This window comes from Hyperoodon ampullatus, assembly GCF_949752795.1.
Source record: "Hyperoodon ampullatus genome assembly, chromosome: 5".
NCBI lineage: Eukaryota > Metazoa > Chordata > Mammalia > Artiodactyla > Ziphiidae > Hyperoodon > Hyperoodon ampullatus.
This window is the reverse complement of record NC_136918.1, coordinates 17,153,360-17,179,432: the sequence shown is the minus strand read 5'-3', so window position 1 is coordinate 17,179,432 and position 26,073 is coordinate 17,153,360. Positions and strand designations below refer to the sequence as shown.

At 40.7% G+C, this 26,073-nt stretch overlaps 2 protein-coding genes across 3 annotated transcripts in view; one reads left to right on the top strand and one right to left on the bottom strand.

Annotated features, from left to right (window-relative positions):
- The window catches only part of MED12L (mediator complex subunit 12L), a gene marked incomplete at its 5' end in the record, with an annotated part of 320,500 nt that overhangs the window by 210,903 nt on the left and 83,524 nt on the right, over positions 1 to 26,073 (bottom strand). Inside the window, 5 exons of one of the 2 annotated variants that reach the window (XM_079705501.1) lie at positions 11,126 to 11,302; positions 12,161 to 12,265; positions 13,562 to 13,776; positions 17,242 to 17,368; positions 20,166 to 20,297. In XM_079705501.1, coding sequence (XP_079561627.1) covers positions 11,126 to 11,302; positions 12,161 to 12,265; positions 13,562 to 13,776; positions 17,242 to 17,368; positions 20,166 to 20,297 — 756 coding nt within the window. The remainder of the gene's footprint in view (positions 1 to 11,125; positions 11,303 to 12,160; positions 12,266 to 13,561; positions 13,777 to 17,241; positions 17,369 to 20,165; positions 20,298 to 26,073) is intronic. The other variant, XM_079705502.1, reaches the window with a different exon arrangement.
- Positions 5,872 to 6,831, top strand: GPR171 (G protein-coupled receptor 171; the record flags this gene model as incomplete). Its single annotated transcript, XM_079705507.1, has 1 exon — positions 5,872 to 6,831. The coding sequence occupies one exon, from the start codon at positions 5,872 to 5,874 to the stop codon at positions 6,829 to 6,831; it is 960 nt and encodes a 319-aa protein (XP_079561633.1).

Here is a 26,073-nt window from a genome sequence, read left to right as displayed (position 1 = left end):
TCTTTTCTGAAGTGGATAGAAGTGAGTTCTATCCAATATGATGCACACAAATCTTAAAACACAGAGCATTTCCGAGCACTATTATGATGGAAGTTAACATTGGTTCCTAACGAAAATCAAATACAAAGTTTGAGAAAGATTTGGGTTTTTTCCTCCAATTTTTGAGTGAATATATGTAAAGTTATTCTTTTGCAAAATACAGTAATAACAATAACTACCTGAATTCGAAAGAACACCGGAGTATCAGAAACAAATGGACACTGTCATCATAAGCGTCTTGACACATTATTGTTTTCCAAAGTTCCCTAGATCCTCCTAAATTCCCTCCAGCTTGACAGTACTCATTTAGTCTTTTAAGAGATTCTTCCTTAGCAAAGTGAATACCAAAAGGGAGGCATTTTAGATTCTAGAGAGGTTTCTTCTGACTTTCTTCTTTATTATTTGGAAAACTAAGAATTATTAAGAGAAAAAGAGATGAAACCAAAGTACCCTCCAAGACAATGAAGCAATAGAAAAACCCAGACCCGAAGTGATCAGGCAATGGCTTTGCACTTAACAAATCGCCTTTGGACCGGCACACTCACTCCCCCACAGGAAGAATGAACATTTACCCAAACAATTTAAATGTACACTGGAGCGTCCCTTTTCATAGAATCTATTAATTACTAAATACCTGTCTCAATTCATTATGCCGTTGGGGCCAAATTGGCAAATGCGCACGCCAGGTTTACTCTCATAACTGAGAAAAACAGATCCAATATCCTTTCGAATAAAAAGATTACAAACTATAAAACAGTATGCACAACATAATAACATTTTTTTTTCTTGTGCGGTACGCGGGCCTCTCACTCTTGTGGCCTCTCCCATTGCGGAGCACAGGCTCCAGATGCGCAGGCTCAGCGGCCATGGCTCACGGGCCCAGCCGCTCCGTGGCATGTGGGATCTTCCCAGACAGGGGCACGATCCTGTGTCCCCTGCATCTGCAGGTGGACTCTCAACCACTGCGCCACCAGGGAAGCCCCGTAATAACATTTTTAAGTGGGTATACACATAGAAAAATTTTAAAACGTATGTACCAAAAACGTTAACAGTGATTATCTCTCTACATAATGATTTTCCTCTTCTCTTTCCATATTTAACAACATAAACTTGACCACATCGTTTTTGTTTAATAGATGTCTCAGCAGGATCCAAACTGCAACCATTTTTTAAATTATAACTCTGAAAGACTGATGAGTGTCAGTATGTATACTAAAGAAATTTTGCTTAAACACCTAATATCTTTAACTCATAACACCATTCAAGGCACAAAAAATTGACATTCTTTAAAATCATTATGATGAAATACACATCTTGGGTGTTTTCAAAACAAACAAACAAAAAAAACACACCTAGGTATTACAACAGACGAATAAAAATCTTCCCTCTAAAAGAAGAGAAGAATCTGAATTGTTTAAGAAAGGTTACACAAAATTGAAAAGGACTTGAAGAGGCTTTCATACAGTTAAGCTATGTGCAAACCACAGTTTCATCTACGTCAATATGCAGCATTTGAAAACCACATAAAAAGGAAAGGAAATTGTTAGTGCAGCCGGCAGTCCTGAAATGAGGCTGCTACTGCTGTAGCTAGCCAAACAGCTCATGCTTCTCTGCAGACTGGGAGCAAGGCGCGCTGAGGCTCAGAGAATATACCCCCAGGTATGTCTTTTTAAATACTTAATATATCCAAATGTCTTTCCATGGAAGGGAAATCTATGATTTTCAGTGCTTAAACCATGTAAGTTGAAAATGCCAGCATGTAATAAGGTTGCTGTGCAAGAAGGCACCAATTATTAAACTCCAAATAGAGTCTCACTGTGAACTATGCTGTAATTTTCTTCTACCTGATGACCTCATCCATCCCTTTCAGAAAGACAGCTTAATTCAGACAAGACTGAATACTGCTTACTTACAGGTAAGCTTAACTGTTCAGTAACTCGATTTTATAACTGGATGGATAAAGGCCATTGTTGTAGGTCTTCACGACAGGGCACAACAGGTCTCTACAAACATTGTGATAGGTAATTTCAAGAAAATTCCATTGTGACTTCTGTAAAAAAATATCTAATGAGTTTCTAAGCAATGGGCACTCTCAAACAAAGGAGACACTTGAAATCTTTTCTTGATTTTGCTGGAATATATCTGGGTACCTCAGATTTCCACAGGCTAATAACCGGTTGAAAAAATACTCATCAAGCACTTAGTTTTCAAATTCATGGTAGAAAACACAGAATGTTATTATAGTACAATTTAACCTCTACTTGATGAGACCAAATTTTTAAATAAAGAGATTTGTGCTTCATTGAGATCTAGACTGAGGTTCAAGAAAAGCAACGGCGAGGCACTGCATGACTCTCAAGCATTAACAAATGAACAGTTACCCTGTAATTATTTTTAAATAAATTACCCATGAGTGGTATATATGGTCAGTTCCAGTTACATAGTATATTAATTGATCAAAACAAATTATTCTCTAATCCTTCTCTTTACCACATATTCATCTATAAATTGAGACTTTATAATTGTATGAGCAAAAGGGGCACTCAGAGAAAAACATAATATGTTACTCTTATAATGTAGCATTTACAATACAACAGCATAGGCCAAAATCCTAGCACTTTGTAAAGGAACAGTGAGCAAAGGTGGGAGATGAGGGTCCATCTACACCAACACTAGCTTCTGACCCAGAGAACAAAAAGGACGTTTAGAAGGCCCAGGTACTAAATAAATGGTTACTGTTAAAAGTCAAGTCATAAGGAATTCAGTGAAGCCTAGAGTAGACTTCAGACCTGAAGAACTTCCTTCAGGCATTTAGGATAGGCAGGAATGGAGCTGGGAAGAATAAAGGCAGAGAGTCTAGGGAATGATCAACAAGGTCGGATCCTAGCCTGCTCTAACGAGCCGGGAAACCTTGACCAACACCCAAGCGCCAGACCTCAGTCTCCTCAAATCTGGGGATTGGACCAGATGCTATTAATAAAGGTTCCCCCCATCCTTGGAATCCTACGATCCCCAAATTGTATCACAACGAAAAGTACAAAGGAAGGAAGAAAGAGCTCCCAGGACAGCAGAGATCCCACCAACCTAAAGTAGAGAGTTGGGAGGAAGAGAGTGCGGATGATACGGAGGGACGAGGTCACAGGAATTTTGAAAGTAAAGGAGGTTTAGGCTTAAAAGATAGAAGCTAGGTTTGGTTTTTAAATATATGTACTGGAAAATGAAACATCAAAACACATGGAGCCTAAACATCTTTTAGTAGTATTTAGGAAAAAGAATGAATACTTTATTTCTGCTCTTTTACATGAAAATTGCTTAGACTACAGTTCCTCCCAAGAGTAAGCACTTAGTAAAGGTTTGCTACTATAATAACAAGAAAGACAAATATCATATGATATTGCTTCTATGTGGAATCTAAAAAAAAAAAAAAGGTACAAATGAAACCTATTTACAAAACAGAAGTAGAGTCACAGATGTAGAAAACAAACTTATGGTTACCAAGGGGGAAAGGGAGAGATAAATTTGGAGATTGGGATTGACATATACACACTACTATATATAAAATAGATAACTAATAAGAACCTACTGTATAGCACAGGGCACTCTACTCGGTAATGACCTATATGGGAATAGAATTTTAAAATTATGACTCCAAATAATAATAATAATCAACATCATTATTATTGAGACAAAGTTTCGAAGTGATTTTGAACATGGCTTCTGAGATCAGACTGTCTGGATGGGACTCCTGGCTCTGTAACTTGCCAGCTATATAACCTTGAGTGTTAGCCTTGTGGTGCCTCAGTTTTCTAATCTGTAAGACAGGGATAATAACATCTACGTGATAGAAATAATGAAAGGTTAAGTAAGTACATGTAAAGTACTTGGCATGGTGCCAGACACAAAGTGCGTGCTTGATTACTTTCACTGAGTTTAGTACAGAATGACATTATTCATGGACCCTCAAGTCCTATCTCAGCTAGGGAAGGGCAAAGGACCCTTTAAATGTCACTTTAACTTAGAAAGTTTTATGTACATCTGCCTTATCCCTCCACTTGCATCCTGTTTCACCCCAAGAGGTACACAATGGATCATTAAATAATTAGGAGAATTAAGATTCAAAAAGGCTTCTGAAGTTCTTGTTTGTTTTTTAAAAGGACCTTTCAGAGAATGGGCTTGTTTGGCCTTCATAGCCACTATACTTACTATTTGCTATTTTTACAAGCCACATATCAATTTTTTCTTGCTAAAACACAAAAGCGATCTTCTGATTATTAAAACAAAGGAAGAAAGGTGTTTAAGATGCACGAGGAGGGTGTTTATCAGGAAGTAGCACCAGGAAGAATACCTGTGGCCCAAAGAGCATGAGTTTGACTAGACCAGGTCAAAGGGAATAAATGATACCCAGTTTGTTTTAACTTGTGCTATAAGTCGCCCAATGTTCCAGATTTGAAGGGAACGTGACAAGATTTTGTCACCATCCGTGATGATCACAATGGTTCTAAGGGCAGGTCTTAAACTTCTAGCCCTGAGTGCTGCAAAACCCGCAATGAAAGAAGAAGAAGAAAAAAAAACCAAAAAAAAACCCCTCAAGTGTTAAAGTTAGATGTTTTCAAACATCCATATATATAACTGAGCTTCTCTTTGAGAAGTGTGTAACCAATGATCATACATCCTTGCCCTAGAAGCCTTTAAAATACGTTCTTAGTCAACCTTCTCACCAACACTGATATGCAAACATCTATACACGCACTGTTCAAGAGAAATATAAAGCAAACCACAAACGGTACTTTAAAATTATCTCACAGCTACACTTAAAAAAGCAAAAAGAAGCAGGCTAAATTAATTTTAATAATATAGTTAACCTAATATATCAAAAATATCATTTCAAGATGTGCTCAACATAAAAATTAATGACATTTTACTAACTGTTGTAATATTTGCATAAAATAGTACAATTTTACTACTTGCACTATTCTTTATAATATTTTACACTAAATCTTTAAAACCCAGTGTGTACTTTGCACTTACAGCACACATCAATTTGGACTGGTCACATTTCAAGGGCTTAATGGTCACAGGTGGCTGCAGCCTAACAAACTGGATAGCACAGGTCTTGTACCATCACAAATCTAGCGCAACAAGGCAAGACCAGATTCTAATCCTACAACTTTTTCTGCCAAAAAAAGGAAAAATGAAATGAAATTCTCATTGTGAAAATGTTCTAGTGGATTCCACAATAAAAGGCCTACATTTTAGATAGAATCTTTTAGATTTTAGTACAATTTTCTGTCCTTCCTCACCTCCCCTAGGTTCCAGCCTAGGTTCCTCTAGCACGAAGAGCTCTGTCAATCTATGAGAACAGAAAGCCAGGAAGCCTCACTGAGAGCTCTTCAGGCTCAGCCACAACCAAACCTTTTTTGCTTCCTCTCTCTATTTCTCAGAATTTCAGTTCACTTATCTCCTCTGCAAACTAACTTCCAACGCAACTGGTAACAAAAGAGCTATCAGAATGCAAAAGTGTGAAGTCAAAAATATCCTTTCTAGAAGCAACCTACGTGGGATTTCCCAAAATCATAAAATCAGACCATGGAAAACCCAGGCTTCCTCATAATCTAAGATGTTCCCACCGGTCCACACAATCTAGTAAGTTCACCAATAAAATTCTAAGAAGCAGAGAAGCTGTGACCGTGGTTTTGTGAATGCAATTGTGTTTGAAGAAAATAATATCCAACTTGAATTATTGACCTCCCTTCTCTCCCCTTTGTTTTCTATTTTAACAGATTCTTTGGATTTTTTTGGGGGGGGACAGTGTCATCTTGAGGGAAAGTAAGGATGACCAACAGTTCTACCTTCTGCCCAGTTTACAGAGACCTGGAGCCATTCACATATTTTTTTTATTTAGTTTTCATTGTTGGAATTATTGGAAGTTGTTTTGCAGCCTGGGCTTTCATACAGAAAAACACAAATCACAGGTGTGTGAGCATATACTTAATTAACTTGCTTACAGCCGATTTCCTGCTTACTCTGGCATTACCAGTAAAAATCGTTGTCGACTTGGGCGTGGCACCCTGGAAGCTGAGGATATTCCACTGCCAAGTAACAGCCTGCCTCATCTACATTAATATGTACTTATCAATTATCTTCCTAGCATTTGTTAGCATTGATCGCTGTCTTCAGCTGACACACAGCTGCAAGATTTATCGAATACAAGAACCTGGATTTGCCAAAATGATATCGACTGTTGTATGGTTAATGGTCCTTCTTATAATGGTGCCAAACATGATAATTCCCATCAAAGACATGAAGGAAAAGCCCAACGTGGGTTGCGTGGAATTCAAAAAGGAGTTTGGAAGAAACTGGCATTTGCTGACAAATTTCATATGCATAGCAATATTCTTAAATTTCTCAGCCATCATCTTAATATCTAACTGCCTTGTAATTCGACAACTCTACAGAAACAAAGATAATGAAAATTATCCAAATGTGAAAAGAGCTCTCATCAGTATACTTTTGGTGACTACAGGCTACATCATATGTTTTGTTCCTTATCACATTGTCCGAATCCCATACACCCTCAGCCAGACAGAGGTCATATCTGCCTGCTCCACCAGGATTTCACTTTTCAAAGCCAAAGAGGCCACACTGCTGCTGGCTGTGTCCAACCTGTGTTTTGATCCGATCCTGTACTATCATCTCTCAAAAGCTTTCCGCTTAAAGGTCACGGAGACGTTTGCTTCACGTAAGGAGACCAAGGCTCAGAAAGAAAAATCAAGTTGTGAAAACAATGCATAAAGTATGGGATTTTCTCACGCTATCTTTTCCTGCCATACTGGACAATTGAGTGTACAAAACTGCTGGGAAGGAGGGAAAAAAAGAGCCTCCATAAGTAAAAACACAGGCAGCTAGCAAATGTGGCTTGGTTCACTGAGAAACCCTGTTTCTAAACGCGAGCCAAGCAGTACTCTTGTGGTTGTTGATGCTCCTTAACCCAAACGTTTGTATAAAAAACTAAAAACGTCTTGTTGCACCAACATAAACCCTGCAATATCCTTGAAATCTAAATGAGCTCTATGACACAGACTGAAGTGGTCATGAGGTATTCATTTAAAGGCCTGGAACTGACTTCCTGATAGAAATATGCAAAATAATCTCCATGTAAGTTTCCAGAAAGCCCTTCAGCAATACAATTTAAAGTCCTTTAGATCGTTTAAAAAAGAAAAAAAAAAAAAAAAAGCCAGCTGATTTTTTAAATGAAACCACCTGTGTGCTGTGCCTGATTTTGTTGTTGTTGTTGTTGTTGTTTGTTTGTTTGTTTGTTTTAATCCATCACTTCAAAAATGGTAACCTTTTAGCTCACTACGCCAATTTGTTTTGGAACTGACATCAAAGGTATGGAAAAATAGCACCAGTCACATGGTCTTAAAATAGACAGGCCGACACCACACAGCAAGGCCTTGTTAGAAATGCAGCACGTGCTGGGCTGATGGGTGCCAGCCAGGTCCTGAAGATGAGTCTGACCCCATGTAGGGCCGGCAGTTTAAAGAATGGGTGACTCTCGGGCTTCCCTGGTGGCGCAGTGGTTGAGAGTCCGCCTGCCGATGCAGGGGACACGGGTTCGTGCCCCAGTCTGGGAAGATCCCACATGCCGCAGAGCGGCTGGGCCCGTGAGCCATGGCCGCTGAGCCTGCGCGTCCGGAGCCTGTGCTCCGCAACGGGAGAGGCCACAACAGTGAGAGGCCCGCGTACCGAAAAAAAAAAGGGTGACTCTAAGCTCAGGGTCACAACCCACTGATCAACTTCTCTCAAATGCCAGTAATGCAGAAAGGATTCAATAGATGGTAATAAATAAAATACGTATTTAGGGAAAAGAAGGCTGAAAAGTTTAGACAAGAATACCTAAGACTTTGTATCTTTTTCTTTGTTTCAGTTATAAAAGCCCACATTAAAACAACTGGTAATGCATTTGCATTAGCTGCAATGATCAAGAAATGGTATTCCTCAAACAAAAACAAACACAGAGCACAGAGTGGTGGTTACCAGAGGGGAAGGATTGGGGAGAAAGGATGCAATGGGTAAAGGGAATCACCTGTATGGTGACGGAGGGAAACGAAACTTTGGGGGGTGAGCACTCTGTAAGGCAGGGGTCCCCAACCCCCAGGCCGAGGACTGTTACTGGTCCGCAGCCTGTCGGGAACCCGGCCGCACAGCAGGAGATGAGGGGCGGGCCGGCGAGCAAAGCTTCATCCGCCGCTCCCCATCGCTCGCGTTACCGCCTGAGCAATTCCCCCACCCCATCCGTGGCAAAACTGTCTTCCATGAAACCGGTCCCCGGTGCCAGAAAGGTTGGGGACCGCGGCTGTAGTGGATATAGAAGTAGACATATAACGTTGTACGCGTGAAACATATAATGTTATCAATCCACATTACCTCAGTAAAAATAAATAAATGATCTCAAAGGATGGGGGCGGGGGAAGAAAGAAAGAAATGGTGTTCGTGGAAGCTAACAAGACAAGTTTGATTCCAGACTCATTTTTTTAGCTCTGCACTGAGAACTATTTTCTGAAGCTTGAACCCTAAAGACAACTCCTACCCACAATTTTACAATACATTCTCTGAGTTTGAAGAGAACAGTAAAGGAGAAAATGCACAAAAACGTGCCTCTTACACTTATAACATGGTAGGTACTGGACAAACTCCAGCTGGCTAGTGCTAATGACAGGAACCCCAGTCAGCATCACGTATCTAACACGGACAGGGTCTAAGTGACTCACCTGTGGTACAGGCTGGGAGAATGCCTAGACACTAGAACCTGTGCTTGTGGGCAATCTAAGAACATGTTTTCACCGACAAGCAGATCAAGACATTCATATACGACCATATCTGAAACCAGTTTACTTTCCTGAATCTTTTGGTCAAGTCCCCTTTCAGTCTTCTCTCCTTGGCCTTCACTGACTAGAGCCACATGTGAGAGACAAAGGAGAGGGGAAAAAAAAACCACTTTTTGTTTTTTTAATCATATTCTTATATTCTCCTCACATGCATGATTGGCTAGTCGAGTTTTCCCTTTTATTAAGGAAGAGAACCAGACTCACTACAGCATTCCTAACGTCACTCTTCTATTAATATATACTTTTATTTCCCCGTTTTTGATAGCTTATTCTAAATTTCCCTCACAGGAAAGGAGCTTCTGGACAACTGGTGAGAGAAGGCTCTTAAAAAATTGTACCCTACAACATCAATTTTCTAGCAGTTCTTTTATGATTGCACATGACAGTTGAATTATGTCATAACTCATCATGAGGCATATAGTCACATCATTCATGCTCTTTCCTCTCTAAGGAAGGGGACAGTCTTGAGAATGCTAAGTGCTGGGAACCACTGTGTCACCAAAGGTCACGTGAATAACAGAGGAAAGAAGTCCATGCTTGGGCAGCCCCCCGCTCTCACACCCACACACGGGCGAGGGAGATGTCCAAAGCGCTGCTTACCCAAGAGAAGAGCACAGAACGCTCAACCAATTTGAACCATTTTCAACTTTTTGCCATATTTCCTTTCCTTCATTTCCCCTGTCCATTTTCTTTAAATAAACTTTTTATTTTGGAATAATTTTAAATTTACAGAAAAGGTATAAAGATAGTACAGAGAGTTCCACGTACTCTTCATCTAGTTTGCCCTAAAGCTAATGCCTTACATACCACGATACATTTGTGAAAACTAGGAAATTAACGCCAGTGCATTACCATTAACTCCAGACTTCAGTATGGAGTCTTTTTGACTCTGACTATTTTAAAACAGATCACAGACATCATGATAGTTCAGCCATGAATTCTTCAGGATACATCTCTAAAATATCAGGCTACTCTTTCGGCTGCCCTAAATAAACTGTGAAGTTATTCCATTATGTGGAAAATGAGTGATGCCTACAGGTAGCAGCTGAAAAATATTGATATATTCAGCCAGTGATGAACAAGAAAAAAATTGTAGCTACTTTTGATATAGCCTCGGGCACAGAAAAATTAACAAGGGGTTCTCAATTGTAACAAGAAAAATATATATATGGGTGTAGTGATTTTGAAAGTCATTTCAGAGAGTGTTCAAAAATAACCAAAAAATAAACAAATTTAAGAAAATATTTAGCCTAGAGATCAAAACTCCTCAAAGATATCCAGGAAATAACATAGTATGTACCTCACAATTACATTTTTTGTTAAAATAATAATAATAATAGTCTTCAATAAAAAAATGACTCACTGAAATTACACTTAAAATAAAATTCCAGGGAAAAAGATAGTGAACCTAAGAATTAAAAAAAAAAAAAATTTTACAAATTTTGGCCCCATTTTCACTACAAATAACAAAAAACTAATCTTGTTTCCCTTCAGAATAAAGCATATCACTTGTTATGACTCAAAACACTAAATTTCCTGGCAACCATTTTCCATATGCTATCCAGTTCTTAAAGTCAACAGGTCAAAATCCAAGTCCATCTCATACACAGCCTCTTCTATGAAGCCATAACCGATTTCTCAACCAGATGCTCTCCCCCCTTCCAACATTTATTCTTTGAGAGTGGAAGAGACGCAGGAATGTCAAACGGTTCTCCTTCCAGTGGACACTTGGGTTTTTACTTAATTACTGCACTTATTTTGGTGCTTGTCATTTTATACACATTTGTCTCCCTCCTATCTTATTCATCTTTCCTGTGCTCAAAAATTCTTACTCATCTGTATAATACCAAAAGTACCTACCACAATACAGTGCACATAGAAGCTACTCAGTAAATGAGTTTCAAACTGAAGTAGGAAAACACATTCAGACATCATTTGCAGTGACTCAGATGCTCTTAATAAAAGGACATGAACATAGAAAAGTCTGTTAAATCTAGCCAGCCAGTAGTAGTATCACCCCACTAACTTGGACTACATGAGCACATAAGCTACATGATGAGAATCAATAACAAAAGAAGTAGTGAAGGCAAAAACTCACCTGCTATCGTACGTAGTACTCAGGCAAGTGGTTGAATAATCAATGGTCAATGACCCTGCAGTGAAATAATCAGGTTGCCAGCTGACAAGCTGTGACTTACCAGAGGTATGGGAAAATGGGTTGCATACTGCAGATGTCGTAGGAGGTCATAGTTAGATGGGAAAATTAACTCCCTTGGTTTTTCTCTCTTCAACAGCTTCTCACCGTTAACTGACATTCTTCTGCCCAGGGAAGGGTTAGCATTCTCACAGGACTCTCCAGGCATGGGAGAAAAAATCTAAGTCATGTAAAACAAATGTTGGAGATTGTAAATGAAAGAGAGCAAAACTAAAACACAGAACTTCACACCCACAAGACACTCACACCATATCCCTTCCTTATTTAACCAATGAGCAAAATAATAGACTGTGTTAATTTGCACAAGTTTCATATTCAGATCAGTAGCATCATCCCCCATTCTGAAGATGAGACAATGACAACCACACACGTAAGAAATGTGCACAGCTACATTTCCTGGAGGACCAGAGATAAAATCAGACTTATAGGTAAGTGTTTTCCTCATAGGGCTACATTTCCTAGAAAAACATATACACAGAAATAATTCACTAATAAAGCTCATGAACAACAGATCTAAAGGTTTTAGTCTGTACCCCAACCAACATGTGTTTTCATAAAGAGTTAGTTACACATTGAGATCCCTGAGGAAGAACACGTTGTAATTATACTGAGATAAAGTAGAAGGATGTATAACAAGTCCAGAGCCAGGAAAGCTGTTACTGAGAAGCTGAACACACATTCAGCAAATCAACATGGGCTGTCCTGATGAAATGACATTCATGTATTCCTGAGATAATGATCTCTAAATGAACAAAGGAGTCACAGTCAACCAGGAGGATGGGAGTGTTAGAATGTACAAAAGGAGGCAAGGCAGCCAAAACTGAGGAAGAGCTGAAATGAGGTAACTGCATGAGATGATTAACTAAGGCCTCGGGTGGAAGGCGAGAGGATGACATTCACATCACCAGTACATAGTGCACTCCAATGCACAGGGCAAGGGGCAGAAAGGTGGAGACAGTTGGGGCAGAGGTGGGGAGGAGCAGTTAATGGTCAGTAAGAATTGGAAGGTTGAACCTACTGGAAATTCCGAACCAAAGTCAGTTTTAAAGTCACTCTTGTCTACTTCATCAAAAATAGTAGTAGTTCCTGAGTCAATGCCCATATGTGCCATGATAGTCTGTTCCTAATAATTGCCAGAGAAAGAAAGTCACGTTGTAAATTTTGTAGCTCATGAAGAAGCTGGAGCTAAAACATGACAGTGACATTTTAAACCATCTTATGTCCCTTTTCCCCCTAGTGTCTTTTTTTCTCAATAAAAAGAAAAGGAAGTTCAGACACCCATTGCTTTACAAAGTCACATTATTTGTCCTCATGATGAAAAAGATTTAACTTCCGTGATATTTTAAGGGAAAAAGTATACAAACTTCCTGATTAAAAACAAACTGGCATAATTTCCTTCTTGGGGGTACTCCTAGTCACACGCTCACCAACTTGCCTTAGTAAGAAAAATCTAAGAGTATGTTTAAGATAATAAGATACCTTGATGTCCAAAAATAGAAAAGAGAAAACAGAAACATAGAAAAAGCATAAACAGGTTAAGTAACTTTATTTTTTACTCTTTTTAACTTCTACTGTGGACAAATTTAAAAACAAAAGTATTTACATTAAAGAAATAATTTTTAAAAATCTTAAGAGTACAAACTCACATGTGCAATTTTAATGGCAGGTTTTTAAATTACAAGGATAGCCACTATTTTTAAAATATCATCATAGTATATGCTTAAACTCTCACAGAACCAATATGAGGCTTTATTTTTAAAAAACTGTCACAATCTCTCACCATTTTCTACTATTTCCCATCACCAAATTCATGTTTTCTGCCTTGAAAATTTCCATAAGTATCTGGAACAATGTCCAAAATACAAGAAATTGGCAGAAAATTATAAAGTCATACTCACAGTATAAAGTAATTTGTTAAAAAGAGCAATTCTGCAACATTTGAGAGAGATTAAATTTTTAATTAATTGAAATGAAAATACGATGTGTTATGACTAAAACGTACGTATAGAAGAGTGATATAAGTAATGAATGATACATTGGAGAAAAGATGCTCCTTAGAATGAAAACAGACAGGATGTTAGGGCCAAAGCAAGTCCAATTGTGAGGCTCAACATGAAAGGAAAACTGGAGATTAGAAATATATAAACTTGGAAGAATATAATTCCAATCCAATGAAAAATGTGATAGCCTGTCAAATCTTTTCATTACTAGCATTAGCATATCCAAAAGAAAATTCTAGGAGATATAAACTACAGTCCAAATGTTTTGTGTGTGAGTGATAAGCAGAGATAAGTGAGCTTTGAAACAAGAGAGTAAAACTGGAAACGATCACCTTTCCACCACCACATAATCCCGCTAAAAGCGGTTCCCCAGCAGAGTTTGGTTTCTGGGGGGTGCAGCACCCCTCCCAGGGCCATACCTCCATTTTCACATCATGGTCCTTTGGATAGTGCTCATCTGCATTTTCTCCTGCTGGCGACCGGGGCCGAGTGGAGGCGGTGATGGACAGGTCTCCTCGAGAGATGAGGGTGCACATGTAGGCGTCATGGGAGAAGACGTCGTGCCGGATGAACTCACAGAAGAGCAGCACCAGGTTCACAAATTCCACCTTCTCACATTCACTGTTTGGATCCGCTGTAAAGAAACAAATTCAATCAAGAATCAGTTTCCTCAACTGGGTAGGGAAAAAAAACCCCAAAAAACAATGACTAATTTTAACAATATTTTCACTACTTTTCATTTTTTTTTAATAAAATAAGGGATTTATTGGAAAATTATGAGGTTGTAGCGTTTGGCACAGAACTGGCACACCAGGTTTTGTTTGTTTGTTTTTTAATTTTTATTGTTTTATTTTTTTAACATCTTTATTGGAGTATAATCGCTTTACATTGTTGTGTTAGTTGCTGCTGTATAACAAAGAGAATCAGCTATACGTATATATGTATATCCCTATATCCCCTCCCTCTTGAATCTCCCTCCCACCCTCCCTATCCCACCCCTCTAGGTGGTCACAAAGCACTGAGCTGATCTCCCTGTGCTATGCAGCTGCTTCCCACTAGCTATCTATTTTACATTTGGTAGTGTATATATGTCCATGCCACTCTCTCACTTCATCCCAGCTTATACTTCCCCCTCCCTGTGTCCTCAAGTCCATTCTCTATGTCTATGTCTTTATTCCTGTCCTGCCCCTAGGTTCTTCAGAACCTATTTTTTAAGATGTGTTAGCATACGGTATTTGTTTTTCTCTTTCTGACTTACTTCACTCTGTATGACAAACTCTATGTCCATCCACCTCACTACAAATAACTCAATTTCGTTTCTTTTTATGGCTGAGTAATATTCCATTGTATATGTGTGCCGCATTTCTTTATCCATTCATCTGTCAATGGACACTTAGGGTGCTTCCATCTCCGGGCTATTGTAAATAGTGCTGCAGTGAACACTGTGGTACATGACTCTTTTTGAATTATGGTTTTCTCTGGGTATATGCCCAGTAGTGGGATTGCTGGGTCATATGGTAGCTCTACTTTTAGTTGTTTAAGGAACCTCCATACTGTTCTCCATAGTGGCTGTATCAATTTACGTTCCCACCAACAGTGCAAGAGGGTTGGTTCCCTTTTCTCCACACCCTCTCCAGCATTTATTGTTTGTAGATTTTTTGATTATGGCCATTCTGACCGGAGTGAGGTGATACCTCATTGTAGTTTTGATTTGCATTTCTCTAACGATTAGTGATGTGGAGCATCCTTTCATGTGTTTGTTGGCAATCTGTATATCTTCTTTGGAGAAATGTCTATTTAGGTTTTTGCCCATTTTTGGATTGGGTTGTTTGTTTCTTTGATATTGAGCTGCATGAGCTGCTTGTATATTTTGGGAATTAATCCTTTGTCAGATGCTTCGTTTGTAAATATTTTCTCCCATTCTGAGGGCTGTCTTTTTGTCTTGTTTATGGTTTCCTTTTCTGTGGCACACCAGTTTTGACTGTCCCACTGTAACTGAAAAATATCAATAGTATCCAGTGTTCTAAGCACCATTTCTAGATTAAAGGTAGTGGTCCCTGGCAAATGAATGATGATTTAAGTAATCACGCAAACACACAAAATTTCAGGTAAGAAAAAAAAGCAGGGCTAGACTGCTTTCCTCTGGTTTTACTATTATAACTGCTCATGATTCATGACTCATGACTGTTCTACCTAGAGTGTATCCATGTTTTGGGGGAGAGTGGTTTGCACTTTTTCAAAGGAGACTTCACAATAGAACCATAATTCAGATGGTATTGGAAAAAACTCGTGAGTGGGCTCCACTGAAAAGAAAAAGGGATAATGGAATAAAAAGGGCCCCAAGATGGAGCTGTGCCATCTTTATAAATTCATAGCCAGTCTATTTTACTCACATTATGACTTTTTTTTTTTTTTTTTTTGTGCGGTACGCGGGCCTCTCACTGCTGTGGCCTCTCCCATTGCGGAGCACAGGCTCCGGATGCGCAGGCTCAGCGGCCATGGCTCACGGGCCCAGCCACTCCGCGGCATGTGGGATCCTCCCGGACCGGGGCACGAACCCGTGTCCCCTGCATCGGCAGGCGGGCTCTCAACCACTGTGCCACCAGGGAAGCCCCACATTATGACTTTTAATATCGCAGCTGTAAAACTCTGTATCTGCACCTTTGAGAGGTTAAAAAATGACTGAAGTACTGAGACTAAACCTACAAAGCTCAGTCCCTGGTACCATCCCATTCACAAACACCCATAAAGACAACAGCTGGATCCAGGGAACACTACACTCAGTGCCCTAAACCTTAAGCCTAAATGTATGCTCTCGCCCATCTCCAAAGCCAATGATGAGCAAGCTCGATTCCGAGGGGCAGAAGCGCTCTCTCCGACAGAGCAGTAAGCGGGACCCAGAGCAAGCGAGGTATAGGAGGAGGACGTTCTTCCCGAATTTCTTTGGCAACAGGAGTGGGGACACGATGAGGGGAGCAAAGGGCAAATGTCTGTCTCCCCCAGGACACAAGGTAAGGCAGAGCTGCTGACTTCCATCCCCGACAACGTATTTTCTCCTCTCCGGAGTCTCTCCTGTCCTTTCGCTTCTCTGCTCCCTTCTCCAGGCTTCATCACTGCTCCCTACATTCCGACCACCGGCTTGGCTGGGGCTCCTGTTCTCCCTCTAGCCTAGAACAGCCACCAAGTAACTAAAAGAACCTCACGCCCAGGTGTCACTCAACCCTAAACGAGGCCCTCCTCAGAGGAATAGGAAGCAGTACTGTTTCTTGCTGCTTTACCTCTTTCTTCTCCACAGATGGCTCCCTTCTCTACCTTCTGCTCTTTTCTCTCCTATCATTTGTCACTTTTTGCCATTTTTCTGTTTTTCCATCACCATCTATCCTGAGACCCTCCCTGCTGTCCTTTGTCAGATGAAAACCTCAGAATAAGGTCAAGCCCACTTAGCTCACACAAATGACTTCTTTAAAGTTTCCACCTACAGTACGAACCCACTGGGTGGTTGTTTATTCCCCAAATCCCCCTCTCCCCACCAACAATGGAATAAAGACACAAAAAGAACATGATAGGACATGAACATCCGAGAGAGTGTAGGCAAGCAGCCAACCATCTTTACAAACTAGTTCCTTGTATCAGAGACCTGCTTATAAGGTACTTTTGTTTTATTTGTTCCCCCTTTTAATGTCAGAAGTTAGAAAATCAGGAATTTAGAAAACAGTGCAAAAAGAGAAAGTTCATAATCACTATATATATATATAATAACATCGCAGAACCTTAGCTCCTCTCTTCTGGTTAAGAAAGATCTAGAAAGGGAAAATTAGTCCACCAAACACAAGGGAATGAGCTGACTTATTGTTTTAACTATTAAAACTCTGGAAATTTTTAAGTCTTTCAAGATTGCCTGATTCTAAAATCACATAAAAGTCTCCACTGAAAATAGGCTACAAAATTTTGCGTGGTAAAATATGCATTATATTTAGTACAAAGAACTTTTGATAAAATTACAGATAAGGGAGGGGGGAGGGTTTTCTCCCCTTTCTGATCAATTCCAAAAAAGGTCAATCCCCTTATTTAAGATCTAAAAGCAAAGAGCTTTACTTACACAACGAGGGGGCCTGTGTATCTAAAAACCTTAGCAGAACATTCTGGAAAACAGGCAAACTAGATCCAGCAAGAGAGGCTGAAGAAATGGACTCCTTCTCATCTAAGACCTCTGATTCACCACATCTCTAAGATTAAAAATAAACAGGCAAAGTTAATTATAGAGGACAAGCTTGAAATGTGTTAGTTTTTTATTAACATTTATGTTCTTGGATAAAACAGGCAAAATTAATTGAGATTTCTGTATTTATTTGAGGGCCATGCATCATAAGTAAATATAATTTCTAAAAATTGAGGGAAACTGCCCCCAAACAATTCAAATGATTTCAAAGAACCCCTGTGAAAAACATTGTTCATGTGAATTACATACTCTGCACAGCACAGTATGAATATCCGCTGAATGTGTAATATAGTACAATAAACTACTCATTAACCCTATGCAAAACTGCTAAAAATAATTTGAGGTTATCCTCATTTTTAAATAGTTCATGTTTAATGGTATTCCCTCCGAGAAATATTTGGGCATGTATTATTGAGTTTGATTCTTTTGTGTTTGTTTTTGTCAAGCAGTGAATTTACGAGTATGGTGGGGAAGTGTGGTATCAAATGAGAAAACTAACATTATTCTTCTAATAAGATTCTTTCACTCATCACACTTCACCAAGAAGCTCTCTCAGAACCTCCTGGAATCTCCACAGTTCATGAAACCCATCTAGAGAAGCTGTTTAACTTCTACGTTCTTAAGGTCAGGACTTGTTGGAAGACCCGTAAAGAAACAGTTTAGAAGCAATCAGAACCTCATTTTCTATTCTTTTTGATATCCCTTTGATTCTTCCCATTTTCATTATTTATTTTAATATTAAAATACTATTATATTTAGATATGATTTATTCAATCCATCCTCTCTTTATAAAGGTCAAATTCTGAAAATTGATTAATAGAAATCAATTACCTTAAAGATTTCAGAGAGAATACATTTTTAGCTATGAATACATTTACACCTATTAAAATTACTGTCATCTATATGTGAACCTCTTCTGAGTGTGAGTGCGTGTGTGTGTGTTAGTGTGTAAGTGCATGTGCGTGTGAGTGGTGGGGGTGTGGGCGGTGTTCTGGGATACACAAGCAGGGAGGAGAAGACACAATAAAAACAATCCAGAAGGAGCAATGAAGTTTGAGGAATTCAACCTTAGTTACTGAAGTTTAATCATCGCAATTCACTGTAGAATATATTCTATTCATAAAGACGTAGGAAAAAAGCAATGAAGCGCTTTTCCTAATTTGGCCATTGTAAAAGGGGCCATGTGGTTTACACCTTAGTATCAATATCCTCAAGCCCCAATTTCAACGACATGGCCTTTTGTATTTGGCGAACAGTGCTTTCCCAACAGAAGGAGATGTCTATGAAAATATTCTTCCTATTTCATTTTTTAATACTGTCATAGGAAGCAGGTGTATTATCAGTAACACAGCACTGAACAGGGTGAGCAAGGCCCCTGCTGTCAAGCTTACTCTCATAGGCGTTAAATAAGAAGGCAATAAGAGGGCACCAGGCATGAACTGAGAAGCCAATGAGGAAAGTAAAACAGAGCCGCCCAAGAAACAGGGGCCGAGGGGTGGGTGCCGTTACTTGTACCTAAGGCGGGGATGGAGGAGCTTCCTGAGGAGGTGACACATGTTGAGCCAGGAATGCTAGACAGGAAGCGACACCTCCGGAAACAGGAATGGCCATGTAAAGAGCGGGGCACCGAGCGTGCCACCCGGGAGGAACAGCAAGAGCAAAGGCCCCGGGCTTCCCGGGTGGCGCAGTGGTTGAGAGTCCGCCTACCGATGCAGGGGACGCGGGTTCGTGCCCCGGTCCGGGAAGATCCCACGTGCCGCGGAGCGGCTGGGCCCGTGAGCCATGGCCGCTGAGCCTGCGCGTCCGGAGCCTGTGCTCCGCAACGGGAGAGGCCGCAACAGTGAGAGGCCCGTGTACCGGAAAAAACAAAAAAACAAAAAAACAAAAAAAGAGCCAAGGCCCCAAGAGAAACACAGGTGTGGTGCGTGTGAGGACAACGAAGACCAGAGCAGCTGGGGCTGTGTGTCACCCAGCGGGGGGAGGTCCGGGGGGAGGTGGGAAGGGCAGGGGCGGGGCTCCTGGGAGGCTCTGTGGGTCCCGGGAAGGAACCGCTGGGAGTTTCAGGAAGGGGACAATGTGATCTGTGTCCATTTTGAAAAGGCGTCTCTGCCTGCTGGGGGGAGGGTGGTGGGGAACACGGGAGGGAGACACTAGGCAGGGGGCCCTGCCGTCACAGCTGTCCAGGGGAGAGGTGACAAGGCTGGTCAGATCACACACATGCCTTCTCCAGAGCCGCTCCTGCCAGGCCCCGCAGGCAGAAAGGAAGGCTCACTTGGAAGCTTTCCTTCAACAAAGCTAATGCTGACGAGGTTATAGCTTTGCTATATGTTTGCTATATGTTCCCTTCTAATCTACTCCGGAGGCTTTAATTGCTCTCTCTTGGGGCCAGAAGGACACAATCTCAAAAACGAATACAAATTGGCATCTGTAACCTCACAGTCAGGACTGCCTCAAGGAAGTATTTCTAGATCCACTACCCGTGTGTACCTATACACAGATGTATATAATACCAAGTGTACAGACATCTACGTATGTGTGTGTGCCTTAACCTCACAAAGGGAGATTTCCATTGTAAATCAGATATTGAAGTTTTATTTTAAATTAGTCCAGAATATAAATTATTGGCTGCATCGACTTAGAGGGGTCCTACTATGGAGTCCTTATGTGAATTTGTATATTCTTCCTTTTCCCTTCAAAAGGGGAAAAAAAAAAAAAAAAGCATAATGAGAGTAAGAAACAGAATCCTGTCCAAAGCAGTATTTTTAAACAATGGCATCGACAAGGAGAAGGAAAACCCAACCTACCTCTGCCTCGATTTCCGCTTGCCTCTTCTCCAAGAGCTTTGCCACAGCCATGGCCCTGTGCTTGCCTGATCTCTTACAGCTCACGGCCCATTCGCACAGCAGCGTCACCACAGCTTCATCGCTGGGGGCAGCCTAACAACCAACAGAAATGGGTACCAGCCATGTCACATGAAACAGTCACCTGAGGCACGAGACTTAAGATGCAAGCCACAGAGTACCTGAAGTTTGAAGCTTTCTTCTTATATTGTTTTACATTTGTTTTAGAAATGTCCCCAAATCTATTTTAACTGAGGTATAAGGAGTAAAACGTCAGTCATCAGGAAGGAAATCACTTACTTAGAACAGCTGAATCTGTGACAATTTCCAAGAAAATTAAGAGTTTCCTTGTATATGCTTTCACTTACACAGGATCATAAGCCAGCCCCATCAAGCCTCCAGAGCTCAGTTTCAAAGGAAACAGAAAAGGAGACCGACGGCTGAACATCAAGGACAGCCGTTACAAAGCCCAAGTACTTCTTCACTCCACTGCTGAGCCCCTTGGGTCCTCACTCACCGCCTCCCGTCAACACATAATCCCAACGAGCCAGGCTAGCGGGTCTCCCAGTCCAAGGAGGAACTGGAAGGAACAAACTGGAGGGGAGGCCGGGATGCTGATCAAAACTCACGGCCTTAGAAACAACAAGCATGAAGAGTGACAGCCAGGCGTAGAAAGGAACAAGAGTTATAAGCAGACCCAGTTAACAGGGGTCGGTAGCCTGGATCTGGGTAGGACTCAGCACTGCCACCAGAACTATCAGCTGTAGCTGCCGTGGTCTAGAGATGGGTACCACAGACTGAGGACCAGAAGAGTCAGAGAAAGGCCACAGGGACCCAAGTGACATGAACTGCAGCGGGAGGGGGGGTTGTGTAAGTAAGCAGGGGGGTCGTCCCTCTATACAATCGCACCTTTCCCCGCAGAGGAGCTGTGCCAAACACTGAACATCCACTGCTCATTTTTAACATCTGCCCAGTTGTATAAACACTGTGCCAAAAGAACCAGACAATCACAGTACTGGCATTTATATGCTATGTGAGACGCTCTTAACTTTTTAGAATCCATAAGCTCAATTAAGGTTATGATAGCTAGAGGCACACTCTCAGGAAAAATACACATATACACACGTGCACTTTAGCACAACACTTCAGAAGGTGTGAGGACTCTGAGAAGACATCCAAGAATCCCTGATCAGCTTTTAGATACCAGCAGACAATTCAGATCATGAAAATCAGTTTATTCCAAGATTTTTACCCATCCTACCCTAAGTTTGGTTAAACACATACTGACGTAAAGAAATGTTATCTGGGGCAGATATCTCAAAAGGAGCCCTGAGTCTCTTCATTTAAAACAAGAGAAATAATTCAATTACAATGTATAAAGGTTGAACATAACATTTAAAAAAGAAAGCAAAATGGGAGGAGTTCCTGCCTGGATTCAATCCAATCCTGGGAAAAGCAAAAAATATAAAAGTCAATGCAGTGAAGCGCCGCATGCTTAGATTTAGAATATTAAAGAGAACAAAAGGATTTATTTTAAAAATACTGCCATCAGTTTTTAATAAATTCATCGGTCAGTAATGTGCATTATATCTACATTTAGAAAGTTTTTTTCCCTCTGCATCATCAAACAAAATGAAAATGTGCTACAGAAGAATAACTGACTCACCCAATGTAAGTAATAAACTCTGCTTGACCTAGAAATGCATAGAGAAAACTATATAAAGGAAAAGACTTCTTTTTAACACATCCAGATATTGACCACTGGTTTGGGGCAGAAAGGTGCTAGAAAACAAGTCCTGGGAAAGAGAGAATTCACTTTCAGAAACACTTATTAAGCACCCAGGATATGCCAGGCATTGAGGAGATAAAATTTTTAAAGATCTGGCCCTTGGTCTCAAAAAGTTCACCCTCTAGAGGGAAAAGCAGAAAAGGCAACTAATCATAAAGCAACAAGCTGTTCTGAAGGTGTGGGGAGGAAAGTGACTAAGTTAAGGGCCTGGCACCTTCCACATCTCATAGGCGATGAGATGTGCCGGCTTACAGACATCTGAGATACTAACTTGAAGACACACGGGCCTGCAGTCTACCCACTGCAGTTGTGGCCTCAATATGTAACTATTAGGAATTAAGTGAATTAAGAACATCAGGGGGAAACGCTGCTAAAAGACTGAGTTTTAAAATATAAAATTTTAATTATGCCCATAAACAGTTATACATTTCAAAATCTATTTTCAACCAATAAGTATTTTCCAATCCTGGCCAGATTCCAAAAGTGCAAAGTCCACTCCTTTCTGAATATCAAACAGCCTGCCAAATGAGGCCACTCTTGGGCTTCCCTGGTGGCGCAGTGGTTGAGGGTCCGCCTGCCGATGCGGGGGGCGCAGGTTCATGCCCCGGTCCGGGAGGATCCCACATGCCGCAGAGCGGCTGGGCCCGTGAGCCATGGCCGCTGAGCCTGCGCATCCAGAGCCTGTGCTCCGCAACGGGAGAGGCCACAACAGTGAGAGGCCCGTGTACCGCAAAAAAAAAAAAAAAAAAAAAAATGAGGCCACTCTTTCCTGAGGATACTGGAGTGGTGGGGAGGGAAGAACTGGCAGGCTCAGTGCTGATTTTAAAAGAAACAGTAAGCTATTACAAAAGAAGTTTTATGACTAACTTCTCAGAAGATCATAGCGGAAAATCAGGTGATATTATACCAACTTCAAGGCAAGCCATCTCTGCAATATAAATAATTACATATTTATATACTTGAGTCATAAGGCGTTTCATTCTTCTTTACTATTGAAAATTGTTATAACATAAATTTTTTAAATTTAGCATTGCTTTCTGAGGTAACTTCCCATTCAAACATCCCTTTCCCCACTATTTACTACAAAATTATGGTTCATATTTTAAGTGGTTTTACCAAGAGGTCTTTTCTAGACTCCACTAATTATCAAAAATGAGGAGGGGCCCCTGCTTATTTCACTCTAAATGCCAGCTCCAGGGTACACCCCATCAGACACGTTCAAGAGGCATATAGACAGACAACCACGCACAGATGCCTCAAACCCCACCACCCAGAGCCCTGCCACTGCTGTGCTCTAGATAATTTTTAGAAAATCATTAGAGGATGGCTTCCATTTGTCTGCCAGATGCTATCTTACAAATTAATTCGAATAACTGTCCAAAGGACACCATGACTTCAAATATGGAAGTTGAAATGCATTCTCATCCTGTAAAGAGATGTCTAAAAATATTAAACTCCCTTTCTTTAAGGCAACCAATAACTGTAGAGTGGAATTTAATAAATATTATTTTAAAACAAAATAACTTCAAGGCAAAAATTTGAGGTAATTTAGCAGCTCAAGATATGAACTAAATATAGGCCCCTGCCTTCCACGAGATGGCAATTAAGTGGGACAGACATACATGTATACAAATACATACATGTATATAAATAATTTGGACACATAAAAAAAGAAAACGAAAATTATTGCAGAAAGCCAACAACATTTAACAGGAGCAGAGAGGACTGAAGGGAATTATTAGATATTTCTTTTAGAAGGTGGCTTTCAAGAAAAATTTTGAGGAATGAATTAAATTTCAAAACTGAGATGCACAGGGAATTCCCTGGCGGTCCAGTGGTTAGGACTCAGTGCTTTCACTGGCGGGGCTTGGGTTCAAATTCTGGTTGGGGGACTAAGATCCCACAAGCCTCCAAAAAAAGAGAGAGAGAGAGAGAGAGACGGGAGAAAAAAAATGGAATTTAAAAAACAAACAAAAACTGGGCTGAGCAAAAGGAGAAATAAGTATATGGTAGGCAGAATAATCTCCCTCCCCCACCCCAAAGATGTGCACATCCTCATCTCAGGACCTGTGGATATGTTACTATAAATGACAAAAGGGGACTGTGTAGTAGTTGTGATTGAGACAAGGGTCTTGAGAAGAGGCGATTACCCTGCATTATTTGGGTGGGCCCAATGTAATCACAGTGGAGCTTGTAAGGGAAAGGGAAGGCAGGAGAGTCAGAGCAAGACATGCGACGACGGAAACAGGAGTCAGAGGCAGGGAGAGATTTGAAGATGCCACACTGTTGACTTTGAAGATGGAGCAAGAGGACACAAGATAAGGAATGCAGGTGATCTCTAGAAGCTGGAAATGCAAGGAAACAAATTCTCCCCTAGAGCCTGCAGAAGGAACGCAGCCCAACTGACCCTTTGATGAGGGCCCAGTAAGATCATAACCTCCAGAACCATAAGAGAATAAATCTGTGCTGTTTTAAGCCACTAAATTTCTGATAACTTGTTACAGCAGCGATAGGAAGTTAATTCGAAGAAGTTTTAAACAAACACACAGAAAGTAGTGTTGAGGTTCAAGGAATTATAGAGGCAGAGGACTGCTGTTTAAATGGCAAATAGAGGAAGGCTACAATACAATATTAAAAATCTAGGGAAAAGAGTTTAATGATAACTCATGGAAGAAGAGTACCACGAACTAGGTAGTAGCCTCATTAATACATTTACTTATTAATTCATCAATAAATATGTATTGCCACCAGGCCCTCTTCTAGGCATTAGATATAAACAGTCTCATGTATTACTTTGTAGGAATAAAAGTTGGTATTTCCCTTTTGGATGAAATGTCTACTATATAACAAGAGTCTTTAAAATGTTCCCATTATTGGCTTCAAGAATTCAATCTCTGAGATTATAGCTCAAGGAAATTATCTTAAAGTAAAATGATATGAGTCCTCTAGGCATCAGTGAAACCTGATACCAAGATACTCACCCCCTCCCAGCTCCCAAAACTCACAGAGTTTCCCTCTGAAATTTTAAACAGTCACCTAAAGGATCAAATCAGAGAAAACCAGGTGACCTTACAGGGAGAGAAAGGTCCACACAGATGATTCACAGGCCAGAGAATCTGTCTTCAGCAGTGGAACCATGGAAATTTTTGTGATGGTGGTTTTGTTTTTATTTCTATTTTTCTTCAGGAAAAGAGCAATATTTCAATATCTAACTAAAGATGCATAAATAGGAGAGGCAGATAAGACAGGCTTGTAACGGAACACAGGAGAGGGGAAGTCAGAGGTGCACGATTACCAGCAAAGCTCAAATCCTCTCAAGAAGAGAAGTTCTCAGACCTCAGACAAGGTCTGCTCTCTGTCCGCCCACCATTCCTCCCTTCTTCTGGGAACAGCACCCTTACTTCTGGGGGTACTACTGCTCCTCCTGCCCCAAGTGGTGCAAGGAGGGGGTTACTAATTGTAGTGCCCCATCCTCTCAGCTTCAATGCGACATTCTGGAGTTGGGCCTTTGATGGGCAGTGAACACTTTAGGCAATTCTTTGAACACAAGAAAAAAAAATCACTCTATCAGGTACTCATTACATGCACTGCTCTCTGCTCAGTCTTGTAAAATATTCTGGATGATAAAGAGACTAGCCCTGACCAAATGAAATTGTCTGTTTCTATTCTGATCAAATATCGATTTTCAGAACAGGTTTTCTGCAATATGTATTGCTTATTCTAGTCATTACTAAAGTCTTAGCACTTTTTTTTTTTTTTTTTTTTTTGCTGTACGCGGGCCTCTCACTGTTGTGGCCTCTCCCGTTGCGGAGCACAGGCTCCGGATGCGCAGGCTCAGCGGCCATGGCTCAGGGGTCCAGCCGCTCTGCGGCATGTGGGATCCTCCCGGACCGGGGCACGAACCCACGTCCCCTGCATTGGCAGGCGGACTCTCAACCACTGCACCACCAGGGAAGCCCAGTCTTAGCACTTTTAACTGGCCAAAGCAGACAAAACAAAAAATGGAAAGTATCAATACTTGACCTTAAATGTAAACCTTTCAGTCACCTCTAATGAAAATTTAAAATGAAAAATAACTTGGTA